At 33.1% G+C, this 19,280-nt stretch overlaps 1 protein-coding gene across 1 annotated transcript; it reads right to left on the reverse strand.

Moving 5' to 3' along the window:
* Positions 1 to 7,760: 7,760 nt before the first annotated feature.
* Positions 7,761 to 18,688, reverse strand: LOC150099579 (cytochrome P450 4V2-like). The gene is made up of 3 exons (XM_090403467.1): positions 18,436 to 18,688; positions 13,284 to 13,463; positions 7,761 to 7,924 (listed from the first exon to the last, which is right to left on the reverse strand). The coding sequence occupies exons 1-3, from the start codon at positions 18,686 to 18,688 to the stop codon at positions 7,761 to 7,763; spliced, it is 597 nt and encodes a 198-aa protein (XP_090259593.1).
* Positions 18,689 to 19,280: the final 592 nt, after the last annotated feature.

Below are 19,280 nucleotides of genomic sequence, written 5' to 3' on the forward strand. Positions count from 1 at the left end.
AAATATAACTGACATTGAGATACTGATATAAAATACTCGTGACAAAAAACTCGTGACATGAAATAATAAAAAACGAAATACACGATAAATATATAAGGGAATATACAAAGCAGAGAAATATAAAAATAAAAAGAAATATACAAAAAAATGTGTATTGATCCTTTTTTAAATATTCTTATCTGAAATGAATGTAAGATATTTATAAGACAATAAAAACAAGTTCTAAACCGATGCTTTAAAAAAAATCCATTTTTCATCACATATGCAAAGGAATTATATTTTGAACTTTGGTGGCTCTAATCGAAAGGTTAATACCCCCCCCACACACACACACTCAGTATCCTTTGATTTAAGTAGTGAGATTCCAAAAACGAGAACAGAAAGCTAAAAATCGAATGTCTTCTATATAAGCTAACAAAATGGCGTCATTAAAGAAATATCTACTTTCTTAATTGCTGATGCTTTTATGATACTTCAGATGCTTTTCTTCAAGATACTTTTAAAATGAATATTTCATTCTTTTACATTGTACATATTACATACACTTCATAGATTATATATCATGTATGTTTTTCCATTGAATCGTTTAAGGAAGTAAAGAGTTCTCAGATTCTCTTTGCAAATTGAAATCTGCCCTCAATTCCTAAATGTTGTAAGTGCACTAAAAATGGATCTGTAATAATGACATATAAGTCTAATTTGAATAAACTATATAGATAACACACCGATTATATATATATATATATATATATATATATATTGCTGTATATGTGCATCTTTTTATCTATTTCTTCATTAAAGGAAATGTCCTTTAGAGTTATTCATCCATGTGGAACATCCCAGTTTAATCTCATACATGAAAGTTTTAATCTGTCAAACAAATCTCATTCAATTTGTGATGAGTGAGATGATATTCATTGTGTAAGTGAATTAGAAAATGTAAACTAAAGAGCATAATTAAATTAATAAACCTATTAAATTTTTGTTAGTGGCTGATTTTCCAATTCTCTTGAAGAAATCCAAAAATTCTTTTACGATTTCTTCAATAGAAGAAATCCAAGAAGTGTTCCAGTTATTGAGATATGGCGGTAGTGAATACAGAACAAGATACCAACTACAAAGTACGTACATGAAGTGATAAATTTGATATGGGAGAATGATGAAATACTCTTAGAAGAAAAAGAATCATTAATCATACCGAAATAAAAAAAATAACGAAATGAATTTGACAATTATTGAGTTATATCGCTCCTATCCACAAGCAACACATTTTTTTCTAATATTATACCAAAAAGAACTTATCATATGTATAAGAAAGCTTAAATACATATCATGCAAGAATCTGAAGAAAGAGGCCCAAATATGGTGAGATGTTTACAGAAATATGAATTTCAACAAAAACAAATGGGTATATAATGACCCATATTCTGTTTACAAAAGCATTCAGAGAGATGGTCTGTGATGAGTATTTAACTTCAGAAAAATGTATTAGATATGTAATGTATTAAAAATTTATTTGTGTATTATTAAAATATAACACAATGAGAACGGTAATCTTAGGATAAGCAGATTATATTTTCCCTGGTTGGAGAAATTGTCAAAGATACTAAATTAATACTTAGAATCTTCAAATCTGATATGCAAAATATGGAATTTCAATTCAACAAAGATATAAACTTGCATTTAAAATTGAATACAAACAAAATTTCGAGGGGAATTGTCCAGTTGGCTGTTGATAACCAGAAAGTTAAAAAAATGTTAATTTCTTTAGAGAGACTGAAATTTTAATTGTTCTAGATAATATATAATTTTTATGGAAATACAATCTATAAAAAAATGCATCCACTCGTGTCACTCCCCATGTCAATATTTTTCTTATAGAAGTCTCTCAGGAAGAGTTATACAGAATAAGAATTAAACCTGTCGTTTTATATGGAGGGGAAGAATCTCATCCATGAGAGACCGAAACTTATCTAAAACCTATCTGATGTTTGAGAATAAAATCTTAAGAAAGATCTCCGGATAGGTAACAGGTAACACAAAAGGAGAAAGGAAAGCAATATATAATTAGGAACTATACGAAGTGTAGAGATTGTCTATCACTAACTGATGAAATGAGCTTGAAGACTAAGATCACGTCGACGTGAGGAAATCAAGGAGGCTAACGTTGAGCAAGCTTTCAAGATGAAGTTTAATGAACAAAATGAACCTAGAGATAATGGAAACTTCTCTGTGATGTGTTCCATGGATTGAATTAGAAGATATCAGAACAGAAAAGAGTGTAAGTGGATGGTATTATAGCAAAAGCTTTCGAGGCTAGGCAAGCCAACAAAGAAGACAAATGAGTCTATGGTGCAAAGAATATGGCCGGGAGATTAGGAAGAAAATTGTTTCACTAATAAAAGTATCTTATTTTTATCCTTTTATTTATTATTACTGAGTGAGCAGTTCATCAGGCATACCATCATTCATGGAGTTTGCTCTAACTTCTTCAAAATCTTGGTTCCTGTGATCGTTACAGTCTTTATAGTAGGTACATATTAAAATAAAATTATATTTATTAAATTTAGCTTCGTAATGGACAACGTGCTCAACCTAAAACATGCGATATTTGTATTCAAACCTGCATTTGTATTCAGGTATTTAGAAAATTTGTCTCCCTGTAGCTTTACATTCATGGCTATATATAGACTATACTCAGAATAGTAACAACCAGAATTTATAGAATTAAACGAAAATCCAGTAGTTACACAAGTTTATCACAGTGGGATTCGATACTATCGCTTGTTGACTTTTAGCAAATTTCTTATCATTTGCCAAACAGGCCGACAAAGATTAGGGACAATATAACTAGACTATTAGTGTCTGGTTAGGATCGAATTTATGATTCCTTGTTTACATAAAATGAGTACTCTAGCCATTGAGCTAAAGAGATAAAATTGTATATTTTATTATACTAGAACATTATAGCTGAGTAAAATGGGACCCGAGAGAGAGAGAGAGTGATTATCATAAGGTTACTAATGTTGAATCAACTCTTTCACGTTTTGCATTTCCCCCTTTTTTTTTTCATTAGCAGAGAAAGATTAGTATCAGGAATTCGATGCAGCCATAATGCACTTGTGAAACGGTATCTAGTTAAATATCAACTAAACATCAATTATTACTTAACTGACTCAATTTGGTAAGAAAGTAAAATTTCTCATAGTGATATACTGATTAATGTCTATTTGTGACCTACGCAATTTTGTAAAATCTAAATGCTCTAGAATGATTTCAGCTGTCGACTGCTACGTTTAAGGAAGTAATTACTGAAATTCCAGATATAAAGAAATAGGGACAGAATTTCTTTTTTCTTCAGACACCCAATGCCTTGCTTGTTTGTCTCGATAACCTAATAAAATGCCTGTCGCAAGCAGCAGCTACAAAAGTATATTACAGCAGATTAAATAGCCTCCCTACGGGAAATAAATATAGGCCAAGCTCTCCGTAAAAATTAAGAATCGTAGGGAATTCGAAAGTTTGGGATAGAGGCGATAATATGTTACTAGTGAAGGAGTGATATTTCCTTATACTCAGAGAGTGTCCATTCGAAATGGTTGCAGTATTAGTAGTGTTAGTAACGAGATCTGTCCGCATGTAAACCATGTAATGTATTTCTGTTTTATTTTAATATATTTTTTTAAATGGATTTTGCTTTCCAAATTATTATGATACCAAAGAGATTCTCTTCATATACGTTAACGAATCACTTTTGAATACATAATTTTGAATACAGAAAAAATAATGTGGGAAAGGGAACCATACCAATTTCGAAATATTTTTGCAAACTTTAATTCAAATAAATCATCTTAGTTTCGTAATTTTCAAAATCAGAAACTATAGCGCAAGAGGGATCAGGTAAGTCAGTAAGTAACGAAAATCAGGTAAGTAACGTTGTTTATAAAAGGAAAGATGTTATTTGGTATGGCGTATTATACACTAAGGTCTTAATGAGCGGATTATAAGGTCAGGTTTTCCAGGAGAGAAAATTAAAAATATAGCACATGCGATTCAAAAACAGAAAAGAAAATTAAAGGAGTAAAGTAACTGTAGTAGGTACTAACAACTTATTTAGTGATAAGTTCAGTATGAGAATGGACATGAAAGGATTGTTGGAAGAGACAAGAGTGAAGAGTGAGAAAGTAAAAATAGTAAGTTTGTTGGGAGTTTTTCACTTGATTATACTATAAATCAAAGATACCAAGAAATTATATACTTGGTTTAATCCTGTATCCAAGTGTAGGCAAGCAAAATTTACATCTGAAGTATTTTCAGGACTGCGGCAACTCGTATAAGGAAGATAAGACTTCACATCACTTTTTTAATTTAATTAAATTTTTAATTTAAAAATAGTAAGTCTATTACGTCGATATGATAAATATGAATTAAGAAGAAGGATGATGGCAAAAAATTAGATGCATATTCTCTGTAGAAGGAATGGATGAGAGTTTCTGGATGTGTGGAGTGAGTTTTAGGGAAGATTAGATTTTAGGGAAGAAACTGATGAGGATAGGGAGCTAGGAGTGTTAGTAGATAGCATGTTGAAGTTCAGGGGTCATGTAGCAAAGATAGCAAATACAACTCAAAAGTTAATTGGAATGTTGAAAAGAACGTCCACATGTAAAGATAAAGATGTCCTTTTGCCTCTTTACAAGGCCTTGATAAGACCTCACTTCGATTATTGTGCGCAGGTCTGGTCTCCTTTGTGATTCTGATATATTGGCGATAGTGCACAGGAGAGTGTTAAAAATGTCAGGATTGGGAATACTGATTATGTATTCCCAATCCTGATTGCAGATTATCAATCTGGCAAGAGAAGGAGGATTGATATGATTGAGACTTACACCCTTCTAAAAGGATCATATAGGATTTCAGTTGATGGAATTTTTCATTTCATTTAGGGTGGGCAAGGACAAGAGATCATCCCTGGAAGCTGAGAATGAATGCTGCTAAGAAAAGGGAGAGGGCTAGATTTTTTCTCTCGTAGGGTAGAGCGTGATTGGCGTGGATTGCCATTGGATGTTGTGAGTGCAATCAGTAGGAATGACTTCAATAATAAGTATGACAGTTGGGGCATGTAGAATGTGACCTCCCTCCATGAGTCCCTGACTCCCTAGATGTCTATCTTAATACTACTACTACTAATAATAATTTCACAATTCGCAGCTGGTTGTTGATACTGTTTTGATTGAATTTTCTTTCTCTGTTCTATATTTAGTTTACTCAGGCAGACAAAGTTTCAAACATTTCTTTAAGCCTCGGGTTCTTTTACTAAGTCATTTTGAAAGTATTTTTGCTAAGATATTCTAGGGGTCATTATGTTTATTTTTATTTTAAATAAGAACTCAACTGTACATAATTTCAAACTTTCAATTGCTCAGAATTTATAAACAATACACGATATCGTGGATTGTTTGTAAATTGTTGTCTTAGCTTGCACTACTTGACTTACGTAGCTAAGGCAACACGGTGATGCCGAGGATTGTATTCTCGTAAGCTCTCAAGTCAACTTACGAAAATTTCACAGTGACTATAAACATTCTGCTTTGAAAGAGTGTTCAATCTAATATCCACTTTGTCTTTGTTTGTAATTTTCCATTGCCGAAATGAAGCCGTGTGGCTTTTTCTTTTACTAATCGACAATTCGTAAGTTTTAAATAATTGGAATGTTGAAAAGAACGTCCACAAAGAAAACAAGCGCACCTTTCTGAGTAGTTCCCGATTACTAGATCGACAGTCGCGGTATCGCAGTACTTGTGTTCAAGTAATCCTTATTTTACTTAATATTGGCCCCAAAGGGCAAGGGTAGTGATGCTGGCAATTCGGATATGCCAAAGAGAAGCAGTAAAGTGCTTCCTTTTCAGTGAAAAAGGTAAAAGTTCTCGACTTCATAAAATAATAAATAAATAATAAAAACGTATGTTGAGGTTGCTAAGATTCCATTCGCATTCAGATAACTTTTATTACAGTTGTTATAATTGTTCTTTTTTATTATTAGTTATTGTTGTTAATCCCTTACTGTGCGCTTAATTTATAAATTAAATTTTATCACAGGAATGCATAGGAAAAACATTGTATATATAGGGTTCGGTACCATCCACAGGCTCAGGTATCCGCGGGGCGTCCTGGAACGGATCCCCCTAGAATAAGGGGGCGGTTACTGTATAGGATTTATATCTATTTCCTTGCCTGGGTAAGGGTATCCATAAAACAGTTATAAATCTCAATGGTGAAAAAAAAACGCAACAAAAGCAGATTATTTTGGATATATATACATTACTTCAATACAGTCCGCGACTCACTAATCGTGAGTGGGTCCGGAACACTGCATACTATTAGATATTCTATTTTCTCTCTCTCTCTCTCTCTCTCTCTCTCTCATCATAAAAGCTAGCTTCAAAAAATAGTGGGATCATCTTTCATGATTATTACTGTTCTTATTATTTTAACATATCCTCACTTCATAAATTCATCTTTCCGTGAATTTATTTTATCCTACAGACAAAAAAAATGCACATTTTATCTCGTTTTAACATGCCAGTTAGTTTTTCTTCTATCATTGGTGTTTACAATATATTTTATTCTTTTTTTTCAGCTTATTCTATACCATTCAGTTAACTATAATATAGTAAATAGACTATTATGCTACTTGTTTCTTCAAGTATGATGCTATGTTGGGTTATGTGAAATTGTTAATACCACAGCACACCAATGTAGTTTATCTAAAAGAAAATTAAAGTATTTGTTTGAATTTGAGGGGAAAAAATGCATATTTTTTGAAGTAGTGATTGTACTCCACACTTTGTATAAAATTGCTGTACTGGATACAAAATGTTTTAATAATGCTTAGATTATGATCCTAAAAGTATAAGAGTAATACAATCATTAAATGTATGATATCCTGTGTGTTTATCAGTTACTTCTAAGAAGTAAAATGCAACGTTTGCCACCACCCGAATATGTAGTAACGTGACTTGAAAACACATCCATAGTGGATAAGTATATAAATAGATTCAATAACACATGAAGACGGCCATAACTTAAGATTAATGTCATGGAATTTTGAATCATTCGTTTAGACCATATTCTACCAGAGAAGAAAAGCAAACCAGAAAATACCTTGATATTGTCTATGAGAAAGAGATACAAAAAAAATCTTGTGCTCTGAAGTAAATATATATTAATATCAGTTTATTTGTGCAGTCATCACATGAGGTATTTATAAAAATATAATAATACGGTGTATATAAGAAATTCAATTTATTATTTGTTTAACTTTTTATATACAGTATATCAATTTTGTATACGTTTATCCATGAAATGCTGGACACCCAATGCCTAATGGAACTACAAGTGGTTGTATATTTTATTCTAGATATTGCACTTTGCTCTTCTGTTAATTATTCACATTATAAGAATCTGAGAGTTTCCAGATATTACAGTGCACGTTACAATAATAATGGCAATGTTAACAACATTTATTATTATTAATTTAATTATAATTAAAATTTTAAATAACCGAAAATACCGTTTCTAGCATACAAAATACATGATACGACTTACAATTTTAATCAAAAGACAACGAAAAACGAGAAACGAAAATATAAATGAGAGAAAACAACAGAAAAAAAAATAAAGGATAAAAGAAAGGATTAGTGTTATTATTACTAGTTGTGTTAACTTGATTTTTTCACTGGCTGGACACAATTACTTAAATTTTACAGTTGTCTTCGACTTAACTGTAGTCGGAGTGGCACTTTAGAGAAAAGTTCTATTGTGGCCACTAGAGGAACTTCTTCAGGTGGGTCTAGTGAGCGGACTCGGAAGTGCCGAATGACTTTGGAAATAACAGTTTTAACTTCCATCATTGCAACTTTTTGTCCTGTTAAAGATATAAGATTTAAAAGCATAATTTACATTGCACACTTCATTAAGTATACTCTGAAAATTTCGCGATAGCTCGTTATTAAATCGGAATAATAAACAATAGTAATGATAAATCGATGAATTTAAAAACATTGGATAAAAGTACTGGAGACAACTGCTAATACATCGTGAATCGAATCATTTATTAAAGTTTAGAATCAACAACCGATTTTAAACTCTGATACTCGTATTTTATCTGAAATAGTGATGGGTTTCATTTTCGATATTTCTAAGATATTCGATTTCTGGATGAAGGGTGGGGACATTATTAGTCTAATCCAAAGATAGACAAAATCATCAGGAAACACAAATCACATTTCGTATAAAGATTGCATTTGTCTACTGCTTAATCAGCTCTCGATCCTGTACAGTCATTCTTTCAGGATCAAAGGCTTTTGCCATAACTTCTGCCATGCCTTGTTTACACCTCCCCACGTCCTGGTGGTACCACGGTAACATTATCCAATGTCTAAAATCCATAGCACTGGCTTTTGTAAACTCAATCGAAATCATCTCCTACAATACCACAAACCGTTCTCAGCATGGCCGCCTAATCTTTCACCAGAAATATATTAAATAATCTTCAGCTGTCTGATGCATGCTTCAGCAGTATGCCTTCAGTCGTGCAAAAACCTGTCATGCTACTGAAACGGGTGTCTAGAGAGCTAAAAGCAAGCCATTAACTAGTCGTTCTCCAAAAAAAAGGTAGAGTTTTTATAAGAGGCTGGATGGAAACCATTATCCTGTTGCCTTTTCGAGGGCAATGTAACTTTCATCTCGAAAGTTTCTATTTCCAAATTTAGGGACACAAAACACACATGTTGAAATGATTATTTTACTTATTATTAATAAAATAACACTTGACTTTTTGACCTCCATACAGGGTTCGAAACGTCAAATGTTATATCAAGTGCCAAGCTAGATGCTCTTGCACTCCATACTGTAAATTAAATCTACGCTGTTAATTAATATTTTCTTAGCCTGACCTCTAGTGATAAAAAAATAAAAAAATAAAAATAATAATAAATAAATAAAATATTGTTTTATTGTTCAGATTGTTATACTGCAATTTTCTTCTGGACTTGTTCAGAAGGGAAACGCATCAAAAAGAAAACAACTGAATTAATTAAATTCGTTAACAGATGGCCAGAAGAAACAACTAAAAAACTAATTCCTCATTATGCCCGCGCGCCCAGAATTTATGGTCTGCCAAAAATACACAAAACAGACACACACCACTACCCCTGATTGTCGAAGGAATCGACAGCCCAAATTACCACTTAGCCAAAAAATCAGCGGCCACACTCAAGGAATTGGTAGGTCATTCCCCTTCCTACATAAAAAATACACAACATTTCATGAACAAAATTAAAAACGTTACACTCAACGACCAAGATTTAGTAGTCAGCTTTGACATAACTTCCCTTTTCACCAAAGCCCCAATCAATGATACTAACTTGCTCCTACAGAACATACAGTATTTCCACACGACACCACGGCCCTTTTTGCCCACGTACTCGGCTCTGGATATTTCGAGTAGCAAAACAATATTTACCTTCAAAAAGAGGGTACAGCCATGGGCTCCTCCTCTCTCAATAGTTAACTTTTATATGGAAGACTTTGAGCAACGAGCTCTAGAGTCACCGTGCCTAATCCCAAAATTTGGCTCAGATACGTCGACGATATTTGGCCCCACGGCGAAATGGCGAAAGCGAATAAATTCCGTGAATGTATTTAGTGCACTAAATACATTCCTTAGTAACCTTAGCAAAAAAATCACAAACGTATCCAATTCACCATTGAAATGGAAAAAAACAACTCTCTTCCGTTCCTAGACACAGTCGTCACGTCTTCCCTCAGGCTGTCTCTCCTTCTCAGTCTACCGCAAACCTACCTACACAGGCCAGTACACACACAAAAATTCTTATCACCATCCGGCACAAAAACTAGGGGTCACAAGCGCCCTTAAACACAGAGCTCAAACGATTTGTTCAAATGAACAAGCTCTAAACCAGGAATACAAGATCATCAACCATACATTTATGAAAAATAGATACAGTAAAAAACTATTCACAAGATCCTCCACAGAGATACCACTAAAAACAAAAAAAAATTTCAAGAATGCTATTGCCATACCTTATATTAGAAGCACTTCCAAAAACATAGACAGAACACTACATAAATACAACATCAAAACCACCTTGAAATCCCTGACAACATTAAGACACCTACTCAGTATTTCCAAAGATCCTCTTCCACACCCAGCCCACCCAGGGATTTACAAAATACAATGCACATGTAATCTACCATATATAGGGAGAAACAGTACGAACCATCCTAATTAGGAAGGAAAGGACGAACACAAACGACACATTAAGTACCTCCATTTTGGAAAAACCGGCCTTTCTGACCACGCACTCCAAACATACCACAGAATTGATTGGAAAGGTACTAAGTCCCTACACCGCACCAAAACCTAGTTCGAGAGGAAATTCAAAGAAGCATGTGAAATGCTCAAACATAATCCACCTCTGAACAAAAACGATGTTCTAACTATTTCAAGTGTGAAGGACCCATTTGCAACGTTTATAGCAACTAAATACAAACCAAAGAAAAATCTCAGTACAAGAAGACTTGGTGAAGTGTTTTTTTTTTAATTTTTTTTAATTAATTCAATAAACCCAAGAATAAAATTTTATGGAACATTATTATGGACAGAATGGTCGGTCTACACAAATTAAACTTAGAAATACATCAAGAATACATTTCTCTTAAAGAACCCAATAATGTTTTCAAGAACTTCATGAAGACTGAACAAGGAGATGTACCATTCAGCAAATTCGTCATCAATATATCTGAACCAAATCAATGGTTTAGGTGAATAAACGTCCAGAATATGTTGCTCGAAATGTTCTATAAAGTAATTAGCTAAAGTTGGGGAAAGGACAGACAACATAGCTGTTAACTCAAATCTACATCAACCAAATGGTAGTCTACAGTTCTAGAAAATTAACTCATACTGATAAACACGTTAATTCTAACTCACACCATCACCCTTGTAAGACATATGGTGCAATCAATATGTTTTACAGATTCCTTCACAAAAATGTGAAGGAATCAGAAAAATTATCTCTAATGGTTATAATAAAAAACTATCGATAAAATAATCAATAATTAGGTACCCCTCCTTGTCCAGTCTTCATGAAGTTCCTGAAAAAATTAATTCAATAAATCCAAGAATCAAATTTTATGGAATGTTATTATGGACAGGCTGGTCAGTCTGCACAAATTCAACCTGGGAAAACATCAAGAATATATTTCTCTTAAAGAATCCAATAAATATGGGTTAGAAAACCACGTGTTATCACACAGGATTCAGTAAAACAAGCCAAACTGTTGCACAAGAGTTATATTCTTCTGAAAAGACTATACAAAGAAAGCTGAGAAGTACACATTGACAACCCAAACCTGAATAACAACGATTGCTATGATTTCTCAATTTTGGAAAGTTGCGTTAATACTCAATGCAGCGAAAACTCACCATTCATCTGTTCCCTAAGTTATAATTAATGTATTGTTTATATTTAAAAATAATTTATTAGCTATACCATTTTATTGTAATCTTATTTTATTGCAATGCAGCTGGAGCTAATTTTCTGCATAGCGTACATAATATCACGCGCTATCAATTGAACTGTGGTTCTCTTTTTTGGGTTTTTCTATAATTGTATTGACAATGACTATGGAATTAGCCGAATATTTTACGAATAAAAACATTTAAATTAATGTAAGTGATTCCGATAATGTAAGTGTTATGATGAATTCTTCCTCGTACGTGTCGATTTTTAGAATACTTCTTTCTTTGTGATAACATTGCCAGTTGCCACTATAGTCATTCGTTGCGTGTCATCTGAGGGTGGCTTCCTCCATTATTATTTTATTTTTTATGAATAATAATTAAGTAGCATATTTTACTATATTTTGATATATACGATATACAAGAGCCCACGATGTTATACCTCAATAAACCTTCTCGGTCTGACTTCAAATTCTACTCATAGTTTCGATGATGATACTTCAATTCTTAATTTGGAAAACCACCTAGTAATCAAATGATACAAGCCTCAAATCTGCCATAACTGATGTCTTAATCACTTATCTCCTCAGCTTTCTCGAGTATAGTATATATAATCTAGTTAACTTCAATATTATCAAAACACAATGCTGTCATCTTAACTGGAAGAATAATCTTATTTTAATAAGTGATACTTCTTGATAATGTTCCGATTTCTATCGAATACAAGGTGTTCTTTAGTTGTGCTCACTTTTACATCTTGATCATCCTGACATAAACATAAACATAAATTTCTGACGAACCGTAAAGAGGCTATGGATATAGCCTCTTCGCGACTCACCAGAAATTCCTATTCTTCGCATTCTCTGATAAACATTTAGATCTTGGGGCGATGCACTTAAAATCTCCTTCGGAATTTTGATTGTATGCAGGAGGACCAGCCACCTAAATAAATAATCTACTCTCTAGCTTACTTCCTCCAGTCACTTTTTTATTCACTGTGTTTTTCCATTATGCTTTCATAGGTACTTTCATAGGAACTGCTCGAAATAATAAGCCACTACCATTTACTCGTTTCCTATAATCAGGAAAGAACACAGTCGCATTCAACCACTATATCGTTCAACTCCTAACATATCAAATCAACTTCAATGCTTGTCTCTTCATTCCGTCTATTCCTACTACCGCTATTCATCAGAAGAACCTGCGCATAATTTATCCTAATGAATACAGCTCCTAGTTTTTCATGAAATTTGTTAAGAGATTTCCTGTTTATCCTTAACTGCTTTTCCATTTATTTTTATGTTACAGGTTTTCAACTTCTCATTTGCGGGATAGATAAATAAAAAAATAAACAACAACAATATATTAATCATAATTATTATTATGATTAATCATATGTATTTTAAATGGATTAATTGTTTAAAACGCAACAACTTCACAACGAGACAACTTTCGGAAAATACTTCAGCGAGCAGTCAGAAATGCCAGTCAAAACAGAAGCCAATAATTTTATTTTGGTTCTACGGTTTCTTAAATAAGTAATATACCTCACTCAAACTGATACTTCAGAGAGAGATTTATCCATACTATGAACCCGATTATTTATACTTTTATAAAGATAATATGAAGCGATATGTTCATATGCATCTTTTTTCAGGAATTCCGTAGTCTGAGCGTGTTCAGTAATTAACAACATTATAAATAACCTATATTAGCTGAATGTCAAATGCTGTCCTACCAATGCAGTTCCTAGGTCCAGAAGAAAACGGTATGAATGCATATGGATGACGACCCTTGCTGTTTTCAGGAAAGAACCGAGTTGGATCAAACACTTCAGGATCAGGAAAGGTATCAGGATTTCGATGAAGACTGTAAATGTGAACACAGCATTGGGTTCCTTTAGGAATTCTGTAGCTGTCTAAAAACACATGTATTTAACCAAGATTGTTCTATGAAATGAAATGATATTTCTTTATTAATTTGTTTTCTATTAATAACTATTAATAATTAATTTCTAATAACTTTCCTCACATGAAATATAGATTCCAAATATAAAAAAGTTGTTCAATGTAGATGTAATCTGCATTACATCGTCAAAAAACCCGAATATTGAATTTTAATGAACTTCTTATGTTTTTTTTATATTGGAATATCTTTCAGTCAACATTTAATCCTTAAATTATGAAACTTAACAGAAAAACAAACGTTCCTTTTCATCTGGATCAAAATTCGTTTGTGTTTGACCTTGCCATTCTGACATTTATTTCTTTCCCAGTGAATGCAGCGGGAATGAATTGTCTTCCCAAAATCACCACAAATGAAGCGAGGGAGAATTATCGAGAATATTACATTTTTCATAAATTATTGGTACGCCTTTAGTAATGTTGATAAAAGGTTATAGATATTCCAACCTTCTCCGTCACTAAAATTTAGTTAGCTTTGCTAATTAAGTTGGTTTTTCGTGTCAGTTGCATGCTCTTGAACTTTCTGTCACTTTACGAGGACGAATAGCAAGGTTCATGTTAGGAATCTGTCCCGGAAAATTTAATTTCTTCGAGTTCCGTTTCTACAGCCTTCCGACTGGGGAAGGTAAACCATTAGATGATTGTGAAATCGACGGGGTTCGAGAACCATCACTGAGATTGGAACAAAGAACTCGAACTGCATTATCTTCCCTACCTCCCTGCCTTCTTCCTCCCAAAAGTGGAGAAGCTAGGGAAAAAATATTTAACTCTAGCTTCTTTAACTCAAGAATAGAAATTATATGGGAGACTCCAATATATCTCTTTCAATTTAATTGAGAAACATTCAATAAAAAGCTTACATTTCTTAAAAATGTTCAATATCATCAAACATTTCACATTAATAAGACCAGTTTAGTAACAACGGAATCGGGACTCAAATAATAACAAACTGCGAGTTGTCTTATTGAAATTGTTGAAATGTTAAAAGTAATTGAGTGAGCGGTGCCGACTTTTTTATTTTTAGAGAGAGCACAACTGGCTAAAAAGGTGTACAAAAACTAGAATGCATATATTTTTATTAACATACATGACTGCATGCTAAACCAAAAAACATTTTAATCGTAACTGAAAAAAATACTAATAATAAAGTAAAGGCAAAATACTTACCGATATCAATATCCTCCAAAACTTGCCGTGAAACGAAAGGTACAGTGGGAAATATTCTAAGTGTTTCCTTCGGATTATAAAGAAAATATAGTTAAATACACTTCGGAGTTTAATAAATTTTAAATATATTTACAGTAGACATTATTCTACTTTGCATGTATAACGTACCGTGATAAACGTAATGATTTAAAAAATGAGAAAAAGTTTTATGAGTGGTTATTTCCGTTTTAGTTATATTCATCACGTGTACTCTCTCTACGCTGCTTAACATGATATTAGGAATTTTAAAAAATCATTAGAACGACGTTCATTTAAATTCCATTCAGAACAGGAAGCGAGAAACTTTTTCTAGATAAAATTTCAAAGATTGCTGCCAATCATATAATATTTGTCTTCTGTCTTACCAAGGCCAACAAGAAAGGTAACGAAAACAAAATTCGAGCGTATCGAGAATTAAATAAGAAAACAGCAACAAATTCTGGTCTAAGTAAATCCTGATTGGTAAACTTGGAGAAAAGAGCAAAGCAAATAATGATAAGGATTTGCTAATTATCTGTTCAGAATATAGATGGTTATCACTAACACCTATTAAAAGTCAAATTACAAATCAAAGGTCATATTCCAAAATAAAAGTGTGTACAAATTCGATTGAAGAACAAAGAAATGAGGAAAGTCTCATATACTATATTATTACTGATAGTGATATCTTCATATTGGCTCAGGATTCAAGAGTGTACAGTTTCAATTCAAGAGTGTAACTTCCAATTTCAAGATCTGAAATTGGAAGTTACTATCACTTACTTATAAGCAAGATAAAATGAATATCACATTGAAAAGCAGAATATAAAATAAACCTTTAAAAGGAATTATAGTTGAGCAGCTTTTACTGGTAACTGTACACTTAATTATATAAATATTATTGAAGAAAAAAACGAAAAAATTTCACAAACGAGACACAAACTTACGAGTCTCAGTTGCAAACTTTGAAGAAGACATTAATTGATTGAGTTAGGGTGGTACTTGGTGAAGTAATCTACAAGGACATAAAAATTACAGCACCATGATGGACATAAGAAGTTACAAAACACTCCTCGAAAGAAGAAATCATACCGAAAGATCTTACCAATTAAATCGGAAGATGCTCAATATAATGCAGAGAAAAATGTAAGAGAGCTGGGCAATGTTTAAAAGTAGCTAAACAAAAGTAACGGGAAGACTGGAATAAGAATATAGAAAATAAATATCAGGAAGGTAGCAAAATGTTCTGGAGGCTATTGATAAATCTTAGAAATGGAGTAAACAATACTGTATAAGGAATTAAAGATGATAAAGATCAGATAAAATTTGACGATAATTATATTCTAGATGTCTGGAGTAATTATGTCGTAAAACTGTCAAAGGAAACAAGCAATGAATGAAAATATTGAAGGGGAATACAAACAGGAGTACATATAAATACTTGAGGTAGAAAAAACTACCAAATACCTGAAATGTGGAAAGGAAGCTGGAGTAGATTATATTCGCCCAGAAATGCTTAAAATATGAACAATAAAATTCTGCACTGGCTACACTGCATAATTTAGAGGGAAGGATCAAAAGATCGAATTCCAGATGACTGGATTAGATCTCTACAGTTCCCGTCTATAACAATGGGAATAAAACTGAATGTGAGAATTATAGAAGAATTTGTCTGCTAAGTGCTACAAGTAAGATCTATGCAAGCATGCTGAGAAGAAGCTAGAAAACATAGTAAAAGAGAAACTTAAAAGATCAAGCTGGTCTCAGGCCAAATAGAGGTTATCAAAATGAGAATTTTACTTTATGACAAATAGCATTGACTCCACCAGATGCTGGAGGGTTGCGGGAGGTAATTGCAACCATGTCTGTTGCAACATTGTCCACAACTCCACATCAGGCTTTGGTCCCGGATATATGGATCTGATGTCTCGATGTACGGGATCCCACACAGAGAGATTCGGAAATTAAATTCGGGAACCTTTTGGCCACTGGATGGTCCCATACTCAGATGAGTGTTCCTCGATCGAGTGGCTGGTGGTTGCGGGCCGGTTGGGCAGCGCATTGTCCTGCACAGACAATCACCTGCAGGAAGCCCAAAGACATGAAAATGCGTACGTGATCAGTCAGCACATTCTGGTATCTGGCAGGGTTTAAAGCCCTCTCCTGTCACATGAGAAGGATCCTCAAACTATCAGAGATTCACAACATCTTGACGGGACAATGCCTTCCTGCTGTCGACTCCACACCTGCACCCTACCATCAGCTTGGTACTACTGATAACGGTATTCATCAGACCACAAGAATCTGTTCCACTCTGCAGAGTTGGTCTGTGCGAGCTAAGAAGGAACTTGGCATTGCTAACATTCAAGAAGTTGTGTGAGCGGGGATAATACAAGGTAGTATGTACACTTAAATAGAATGGGAGGAATGGTGAGCAAAACCGGTTTTTGATGTGAAGAAGACATAAAGAAAGACACAGATCCAAGTAGATTAATAAGATCATAAGTTCCATAGAAAGCTGGTTGTTAGATATGAAAACATTGTAGTACCGACAAGTAATAGACTAATTTGGAGGAAAATTATTAGAAGATTAGTAATAATATACGAACTTAATCATGATAGTTCTGTCATAGTAGACAGTATATGCCTTGAGAATTTCTAGATATACGCCATATCTGGAAATCGATGATAAATAAGTAACTCTTCACACTAAGGCCAAGCTATGTATCAAGGTCAAGTTATGTGTGGCGAGGATTGGTCCCTAACTTGTCATGTAAGATAATGACGTCTTCAAGCAAATACGTTTGCAATGAACATTTAGCCTTAACTGATTGACTGCTTAGAGTAGGGGTGGGGAACCATTTTAGTATTTAAAAACTGCGGAAGTTTTTAAATTTCCTAATTTAAAAACTTCCGCAGATGACTGGGAAATTTTAACTATTATATGTAGTGTATGTAGTGTGCAATATACACGTCTCAATAAGTAAATGTGCAATGCAACATTCTCATCTGATATGATATCTTTTAATTACAATTGTGAAGACATATAATTATAACAATCAAGCAAAGGCTATATTTATTTTATTTAAAAATTATATTTATTTTATTTTAATTGAAAATTAAAGCAATAATAGCATAATAAATATTTCATCAAAGTTAATGAAGCTTACCTTTAATCTTAAGTGTTTTAGTTTTAAGGCTGAAACTGCTTTTTCGTGAAGAAGACTAATTTTTTAATAAACATTGCTTGCATTTATAAGTAGTAGAAAACTGAGAAGCTATTTTCAAGGCGTTATTTTTTTAAAGAAGGGAATTTCTCAGAATCAATGGATTTGTAAAAGTCCAATATAGACAGATTACTATATTTCGATCTCAAAGTGTTGTCAATCAACTCTAATTGCAAGGAATCGGAAGCTCCCTCAGGGCGTATATCAAAAGGTGTTTCAAATATTTGTAACACAATTCTTTGATTTTTTATATCTTCAAATCTCCTTTGAAATTGATTCAAAACACTTTGACACTCATCAACATACTCACTTGTTGATTTTGGACTGTGTTCTCTTAATTTTCGAAAATGTATGAAGCGGTTTTTTTTTTCAGTTTGGTAAAAAATGATTGAAGGATCGATTCAAAGCTCTTGATATGAGTGAGTAAAGAGGTCATTAGCTGATTGGGGGCCTTGTAATTTCAAATTTAGATTAATTAAATGACTAGTTATGTCTACTAAAAATTCCAAATCACTTTGAAACTTTTCATCCACCAATTCTTTAATGGGGACACCTTTAATGTCCAAGAAAATTTTCACTTCGTCTTTAAGTTCATAAAATCGCTTGAGCATTTGAGCTCCACTTAGCCACCTAACTTCATAATGGTACAATAAGTCCCCATATTCGGCTTCAAGATCTCGCAAAAATTCTATGAATTTCCTGTTGTTCAACCCGTTACTTTTTATCAAATTAGTGGCCTTTGTTACTACATTCATGACGCTGTTCATTTTGAGTAACTTTGCACATAGATTTTCTATATGAATGAAGCAGTGGCACACAATTAAGGCATTTGGATTCAATTTAGTTTCTTAAATTCATTCTTAATCAGAGCCACGAGCCTTTTTTCACAACCTACCATGGATGGAGCATCTGTAGCGAGGCCAGTCAGTTTTTCATATGGTTAATCGAAATCCTTTAATTGACCATTTCAAATAAATCTACACCTTTAGTTGTCCCCTTCATTGATTTAAAAGCAAGAAATTCTTTTCGTATATTGAAATCTCTAGTTATTCCCCGTATAAATATAACCATTTGTACAGTATTTGACAGATCAGTAGTCTCATAGATGGCTAATGAGTAAAACACAAATTCTGCTGAATCTACTTTCAAAGAAGTTTGGATGTCATCAGCGATATCTTTAATATGATCAGAAACAGTTCTTCTTGATAGGCTAATATTTTTAAACAAACTCAGGTTTACTGGACATAAAATCACAAGTAAGGATGCAATCTTTCACAAACTCATCTTCATTATGAAAACTTCTCTGAAAGCACTACACGGTGTGTAGTGTTTTCAGAGAGCTCTCGAAAGTTAAGTATA

The sequence above is a fragment of the Typopeltis vanoorti genome, chromosome 14 (genome assembly GCF_054136105.1).
Source record: "Typopeltis vanoorti isolate ZY-2024b chromosome 14, IOZ_Tvanoo_1.0, whole genome shotgun sequence".
In the NCBI taxonomy this organism is placed as follows: Eukaryota; Metazoa; Arthropoda; class Arachnida; order Uropygi; family Thelyphonidae; genus Typopeltis; species Typopeltis vanoorti.